Genomic DNA, 7,887 nt, shown 5'->3' on the forward strand with positions numbered 1-7,887 from the left:
ACTGCTGCTTAACACTGCAGACCAAGGCTATGAGGCCTTCTCTAAGAATATCTCTTATTTTTTATTCATACATAATATATATAATATATAGTATACATTTACTATATATATAAAATGCATCTAACTATAAAAACATACATCTAGTCAAAAGATAAAGATCTAAAATAACTGCTGCTCCCTCTCCTGTATGCTGGTCCTTCTTCCACAGAACACAGTGAATATGCTTAAACCTTTCTTTCCATTCTCAATGGCTGCAGATGTGCCACAAACTACTGATTTCTTGGACAGCAAGAACTACATTTGTAAAGAGATGGTGTGATGAAATAGCCTGCAGCAGTCAACAAACCCGAACTACACAAAACCCCATTGAAGACAGGCTGCATGGGGCTTTTTCCACCCAGAATTGCCATGATATACATTAAATCTACTGAAGAACTGTTTTCTCGCATGTGCAACTGCTCTTATTCTCCCCACTAAATCACGCAGATAAGAATCTACTTATTAGCATGATTCTGTGAAGACACTGCATGTAATTAGTAAATCCTCTTTCAACACCCAAAACCTGCTCATCTTAGAGTAGGGGAAAAAAGACTGAATAGAGTGTCACTGCTTTCACCACCAGAAGACTTCAAACTATATCCGGCAGTAATGGTCAAAGTCTGAAAGAAAGGCAGTTGTAACACAAGGGGGGGGAAAAAAACAACTTAAAAATGTAGTGAGAAAAAGCAAAAGACTCCCCCTCACACACCACCACCACATAAGAAGTGGAATTTCTGTGCTGGAAAGTTCAAGGAGCCAGAATGCAAGGAGCAGTTAACAAAATCCACACTTACAATGGACTGACGGCGTTGTTCTACAGTTCGTTCATCATCAGAATCACTGAAGTACTTGGAGTACAAGAAAGGCTTGCGAACGTAAGCGTGACGAACAGGCTTGGCTTTCCCATCACTCAGCTCATTAGTGTGAGGCTTTGTCTTACTTTGACTGCTTTTCTCCTCTTCATCTGAAGAAAGGTTAGTGAAATGTAGAGATACAGTGACAAATTAGTGGTTTCGACATAACTTTTGAGGAGGTAAAGCTACTAAAAAAATATTAACAATTACTTATTCTAAAAACGTAAACAGTTAAAAAAAATAACCCCCTCAACATCAAAATAGCACTAGATTATGAAAACTTGATGGGTATATTCATATGTTTGTGCACACCATTCAGCAAAAAAATTGCAAGATACAAAACCCAGAATAAACTGGGATACAATGACTAGGCCTATCCTCTTGCTCATAATCACACTTTCTACATACAGTATTTAGTAATTAACATCACATAAGAAGTCAGAATTTACTCTGCTATGTTTAAATAAAGCTTCTTCCCTACATCAAAAAAACTGTCCAATATTTCAGTAAGTACAAAGTAGACAGGCTTACTGAAATATATACACAAAACCATGTTTACACTCACATAAGTATTATTCAAGTAAAAATAAATCTACTTCAATTTCATCAGAATGATTAGAAATGGAGCAAAATCACTTCTGTTCCACACTGTGCGAACTATTTGTATCCCTGAAACATATTTCGGGCTTGTTTTCACTTGACGAATGTTTAGTTACAACTGAACACAATCTGACATGTTTCAAACCAAAGCCAGGAATACGTGAGTAATTAAATGCTTCTAAATAATATTCTTAGGGCAAAAAAGACAAGGTCACATCATACTAGAGACAATCAATTCAGGTACTAAGGCACTTTGTACTATGAAGTGGAAAGTCTTATTAACTGCAAAAGCCACATATTTGTAGAAATCAAAGTCTAAGGTCTGTTCTACACAAGGAGAACACAAAAAGGGAACTCAGTCAGTGAAAAGATTTTGTGTTTCCAAACTCTTAAAGCTAGACCCATTCCAGTTCTTTCCACTGTAGCCACATAGAATCTGGAAATTCCTGCAACCCTAAACTTCTAAACCTGACCTGACTTGCAAAGTCAGCTACAACCACTACGTTGGGGGCCCAAAGTATTCCAATGTTATACCAAATTCATGGCAGAAAGGATGGGAGAAAAAAACCAAAACAACAAAAAACCCCCAACAGAGTGATATACCCATCACCATTAAAAATGTTTTTGCTGCCTATGAAATATTCTAGTACAAGTAAGATTTACAATGTTTAGAATATAGCAAGCCATTTTAAAAAAAGAATCCAAGAAGTATGTCAGCTACTTATCCTTCATAACTGCACAAATACTATCCATTCCACACTCAAATTCTTTTGTCATAAATAAACACAATAAAAGATGCTGCAAATCCCCAAATTTATGGTATGATACACTCAATAAAAGCACTGCGCATTCTTTCCTGCCACTTAACAATCTAAACATTTTACCATCTGATGTGATCTCCCCCTCTTCAGTGCTGTCAGAAATTACAATCTCCTCTTCGCTCTCCTCTTCAAAGGAAGAAAGGTCACTGGTGTGGACAGAGCTGACAGTGATGTCACTGAGCACATCCATATCTGAATCCACTGATGTATTTTCTTGCAAAGGAAAAAATAGAAAGAAAAGGCTGTAATGCAGCACACTGTATCCGAGAAACTTCTGCCACTGAAAACAAAGTCATCTTCAGAACAAGAAACAGGAGAAAAAAAAAAAAGGAACACCTTAATGAAATGTGTGTTAGCTTAGTAATGCTTACTCAAAACAAAAACCAAACCTGAGGTTACAACTCAAAACTTTAAATGCAGACTGGAGGCATTGAGAGAACTTGCCAGAGTAAGGCAAATGACCAATAGTACACTTGAGGAACCAAAACTCATCTGATTCCTAACATGGGTACCTCAGTTGAAGCAGATGAATCAAGACACACCTGTGGCTAGCTAGACAAATTTGCCAAAAGTAGCAGAGAACCTACATTCCAAATACATTTCCAATTCAAATCCTGAATACACTTAACCCTCCACCTTTCCCCCCATTTTAAGGAACAGTATTGCCCACACCATACCTTCCTTAGTTTCTTTACTGCTTTCACTTGTTTTATGTTTATTGCTATTTTTTTCTGGAACTAACTGCTTTGCTGGTTCTGAATCTCTTGCTTGCTTTTCTTCTTTTGACTTTGTAGTATCTTCATTTTTCTTTAAATGGTCAGACTTCTTGTCGAGCTTTTCCTTCTTTTCTTTTCTCCTTTCAACTTTTTCACTGCTGTCTGGTTTCTTGTCACATTTATCTAACAATTTACTCTTTTGATCTTCACTTTCCTGTTGAATTTCTTTACTTGTATCTTTACTTGTAAAAGTCAAATTATTAGTATCCTTTGTGGAATTCTTTATTTCTTCACTTTGGCAGGGAAGGTCATTTAAATCTTCACACTTTGCAAATGTTTCAGTCCCTTCTACAGAAAGGTCACAAACTGCTTTCTCTCTGTCTGTCATGTCCTCTGCATTTCTCTCTCTGTCAGTGCCACCATCCACACTCTGCTGAAATGAGAGTCTTTTTGAAACTTTGTCATTGCTTTTGGGATTTAAGTTCTCTGATGAAGCCCTGGCAGCGCTTGCTTCTTGGTTAAGAGAAGTTATTGTTTCCAAAATGGACATTGCATCACTAGCTACGTTGCCGCTAGGAGTTGTAGCAGAGACACCTTGAAAAGAAAATATTTTTAGTTCACCTTCTCCATTGTAATTCTGGTCAGATAGAATGTTAAGCAAGTGAAAGGAAGAAAAAAATTTTAAAAAAGTAAAATTTTCTAAAAGGTTTGACTAATTCTGCACTTAGAAATTTTGGTTTAAAATAAGGCAAAAAACCCACCAAACCAAACAAGAAGCTGCATTCCTGGAGCAATTATCTGATTACCAGAGATTTATTTTGCTCTGTGACATGCCGCTGTTCCTAAGATCAGCCAAAGAAAGCAGGGGTTGTCAATGGCAAAGCTGTTCTGAACACAAGCCCTGTTCAGTTTTATCATCATCCCAAGTAGGATGATGATTCCAGAGAACCACCATACAGAATACTGCAGAGAGTCTCTATGTTATACCTCTGGTATCTCCACAAACAACATGGAAAATGGACTCATCAGCAGCATACCGATTCTATAACAATAGGACTATCACAAATACCTTCTCACTTTCCCATCCTCTTAGGAACAGCTCTGAAGATAGATAGGAAAGGGTTAAATGGACTAGCACTAAGAGCTGCAGCTGCCTTGTTAACCCACTTATTTTAAAGGAAGTGGGCCTCACAGGAAAAGGGCTGGGATTTAAATAAAGGGTCTGGTTACAAATAGATGGACTGCTGTGGAGTCTGTTAGGAAGGAAAAGAATGGACAATTACCCATAGGAGTGTTTAGAAGTCAATATCAGGCAACATAAATGAAAACCATATAGCAAAAGTGCTGCATTTATAAACAAACTAAAGACTGGCTGATTTACAGCAGAACTTGGGCTTCTGAGTGGACCTTAGTCATTCAAATTTTACTGCACATAACTACTGCATTAAGACAGGTAAGTGTCTAATGGGTTATTTTTTTCCATCTACCAATGCATAAAAAAACCCAATCATACTTCTCTTAAATCCATGTCTTATCTGATCCTATAATACTTAAAGGCCAACTTCTTTCCCTATGTTAAACTGATCCCTTGTAATGTTAAGCAGAAGTGACAGACATGGCTGCAACATGATGACATCTCTCTTCTCTTCTATCTTTATATATACAATAAGAGTCAAGTACTTATAGTATGCTGCCTGGAACTCACCTTGTTAATACTGATGCCAACAATTTTGTGCTAGCAGAAAACCTATTGTTTCTGCTCTTTCAAAAACCAAACTTTTGTTAGACTGCTCAGAAATTGCAGAATACCTTGTAATGTAATAGAAGCATCTGTTTTCTCCTCACTCGGAGATGTACTGGGGCCTGCCTCCTCTCTGTGATTTAATGTGGCTAAAAATTCATGGACAGCTTTTTCCACCTGAGGTCTGAATGTGTGGTTGATCTTTGGGTCCACAACCTGAGAAATAATTCTGTCAATTCCAGATTCCAACATTCCAGACCTGGAACAAAGTTACATGAATACTTAATATGAAAAATTACTTTTCAAAAACATCTTAATGAAAAAGCTCATTTGCATGTGATGTAAACACTCTTAAGAGCCTCCAATGAAGCATTAGCATTTTCTGAGCATCACTGCAACTATATATTTAGTCAGCTGCCTGAATTTCAACAGCTCTCTCTACACCTCATGAACCAAGAAAAAAAGAAATCCAAGAGAAACAATGCTAATCAGCCCCATGAAATTAACACAACAAACAGTCTGTTATATCATTACTGGTTATAGCTACAAATTTTATCTAACTGTAAAAGGGAGAGTTGTCAAAAAAAAGAAAAAAACTTATGTTATCAATCCCATAGCATAAAACAGATGAATTACAGAAGGCATGAGGGACAACTAATCAACTTTCAAGACAGGTGACACCTTAGAATTCTGCAGCTTTAGAGAACCCCCTTAATCTTCAGTGAAATCAAATAAATGGCAATTGAAAGCTTTCTATGGTTCTCTTTAGACCCCTGTAATCCTTTGTGGGGCATGTATTGCCTCTTCTCCTCATTGCTTCTTTAAAAACAACTAAATAAATTCCAAACAACAACCGCTACCTTTCCCCAGACAAAACAGCTCCTCAGTACAAGTTATCAGTGGTTCCACTAGAGCACAGCAGAGTAAGTTTGTTCCCACATCCCTTGTTTAACCCAATTTAGTGAACTCATGCTACTTCGAAGAAATTTCCTAATACTTTTTATCACTCTAAGTTCTGAAATTAAAAACTATAGGAACCCTCATGAAATGACATAACATCAGACAAGTGTTTGACATCATTTTGACATAACAGCAGTCCTGAAAAACCTCCTCTCTAACTAAATCTGCATCCTTTTCTTTTATTCTGTGAATTTAGCTTTGTACCCTGCAGAGTTTAGTTTATCAAATGCTTTAATCTTCCTTAGCTCAAAGCAACAGTAAAGACAGACTTTAGCTAGGGTGTCACATCCCAGGTTTGAAACAAGCCAAAGTAGTATCTGCAGTCTAATTCTGACTAATGCTGATGGTGAGCTGCTGACTGAAATAATACCACATTTTAAACATGACAAAAAGAAAAGCTACTTAAGAAGTTCCTTTGAAGAAAGCAGACACTTTACACATGACCTAGAACCTCCATCACCTACTCTGGTACACGAGAACATTCAGAAAACTCTCAAACCATCACTTACTTGAGAACCTGCTGCCTAATGCTATTTCTCAGCTGGTTCTTGTTGAGATGAGGACTCCAGGTATGAGTCGCCAAATGATTGGAAACAAAGTTGTCAACACGCTGTCTCAAATTCTGGTAGGCTGGCTAGAAAGCAACAACAGAGAGGTTGGACAGGCGTGTGTGGATACGCAGTTACCCTCCCGGAGGACGGGCTTGAAGAGAAAGTAGCACCGTCGGACCCCCCTCAACACACTGAAGGCGCAGCCACTCCCGCTCCCTCGCGGCGATCGCGGCGTGTTGCACAAGCGCGTATCACTGATACCACTCCACAAAACCCGCCGTGCCTGTACCGCCAACGAGCCCGCACTCCCTTCCGAGCACAGTGGCTCCAGCTTTGCCCCCAGAGCCGTTGGAAAGAGTCCCGGGGCCACGGGCCGTGACGGAGGCCCGCGCGGGCCCGGGCGCTCCCTCCGCACCCCTGAGCACAGAGCGCGCTGCCCCGCAGCCCGCCGCCTTCCCTGGGCCAGGCCCCACTGCTCTTGGAGAGGCCCGACCTGCCTTCGACGTGCCGGAACCCGGGGAGGGTCACCGGCGGGGAGCCGGGACACCCTCCTTCCCGGGGCGCCGGCCGCCGGGCCCGCCCGCCCGCACCTTCGTGTCCACGTCGGCCAGGCAGTCGCGACGGAACTGGTCGAAGAGCCCCTGGCTCTTGAGGTGGTTGACGATCATGGAGACCAGCTCGGGTTCGGCCGTGCCAGCCCCGACGGCGGCCCCAGCCCCTGGCGGCGGCGGCGGCTGCTGAGGGGGCGGCGGTGGGGGCGGCGGCGGCGGGGGCTGCGGCTGGGGGTTGCTGGCCATGGAGACAGCGAAGCGGCGCGGCCTGCGCGGGGCGCGGCTGCCGGCGTTCCCGGCCAGACCCCAGGACGGGGCTTGTTACCGAGCAGCGGCCGCGGCGGCGCTGACCCCGGAAGCGAAAGGGAACGGAGGGAGGAAGCGGCGCGCGACGGGAAGGGAAACAGGGCCGCCGGGAGCGGCGCCATCGGCGCCAAGCGAGGACTGGCGGAGGCCGTGCGCAAAAGCCGCGGGCCCTTTAAGGGGACGGAGGGGGCGGAGCCGCCCGCGGCCCGCTCCAGAGCGGTCCCCGATCGGGCGGCGCGGGGGGGGTGCGGTGTGGGGAGGGGGGGCGGGCTGGCTGCCGTAGTAGCCCTCAGCTCTCGCCTGCCTCGCTGGCAGCCCCCCGCGCCGCGCGGCCGCGGATAAACAGCGCAGGGCCTCCCGCGCCCGCTCCCACCAGCACCCGGCGCCGCGCCGCTGCCGCGCTCTCCGGCGGTGCCCTCGCGGCTCCACCCCGCGGCCCGCCCCTTCCTGCGCTGGTCGCCATCATGGTGGGGGCAGCGCCGAGCGCTTCCTCCCTGAGGCGCGGGGCGGGGCCTGCCGCCGGGGACGGGGCCTGCGAAGCGCTGAAGGAGTGGGAGAGCTGCCGAGGGTTGAGGTGTTCAAGCCGAGCAGCCGGGGTCCGTTAGCGGCCGTTGACGGGCAGTTCCCCGCCGGACGCGTCTTTTTCTGCCTCAGGGGCCGCTGCTGCCCTTCAGCTGGCCCCAAGAGTAACAGGAGGCTGTGATCTTTATACGGCAACCTGTGTCTTACGTCCTCAGTCTTTCCGGGC

General features: G+C 44.2%; 1 protein-coding gene across 13 annotated transcripts in view; it reads right to left on the reverse strand.

Annotated features, from left to right (window-relative positions):
• BOD1L1 (biorientation of chromosomes in cell division 1 like 1) overlaps positions 1-7,374 on the reverse strand; it is a 37,808-nt gene extending 30,434 nt beyond the window's left edge. For 7 of the 13 annotated variants that reach the window (XR_009746220.1, XR_009746222.1, XR_009746232.1 and 4 more), the window contains exons 1-6: positions 6,873-7,374; positions 6,241-6,365; positions 4,840-5,030; positions 2,992-3,624; positions 2,378-2,527; positions 834-1,003 (exon numbers count right to left, since the gene is read on the reverse strand). Coding sequence is in view for 6 of the 13 variants with exons in the window: in XM_061469334.1 (XP_061325318.1) it covers positions 834-1,003; positions 2,378-2,527; positions 2,992-3,624; positions 4,840-5,030; positions 6,241-6,365; positions 6,873-7,079 (1,476 nt within the window). In the remaining 7 variants the exon portion in view is untranslated. The remainder of the gene's footprint in view (positions 1-833; positions 1,004-2,377; positions 2,528-2,991; positions 3,625-4,839; positions 5,031-6,240; positions 6,366-6,872) is intronic. The other 6 variants (XM_061469334.1, XM_061469315.1, XM_061469308.1 and 3 more) reach the window with 3 other exon arrangements.
• Positions 7,375-7,887: the final 513 nt, after the last annotated feature.

Source organism: Pezoporus flaviventris, unplaced genomic scaffold (genome assembly GCF_033815535.1).
Source record: "Pezoporus flaviventris isolate CSIRO_AGI_PZ_B2104156 unplaced genomic scaffold, CSIRO_AGI_Pfla_v1 ptg000002l, whole genome shotgun sequence".
NCBI classification, from domain to species: domain Eukaryota; kingdom Metazoa; phylum Chordata; class Aves; order Psittaciformes; family Psittacidae; genus Pezoporus; species Pezoporus flaviventris.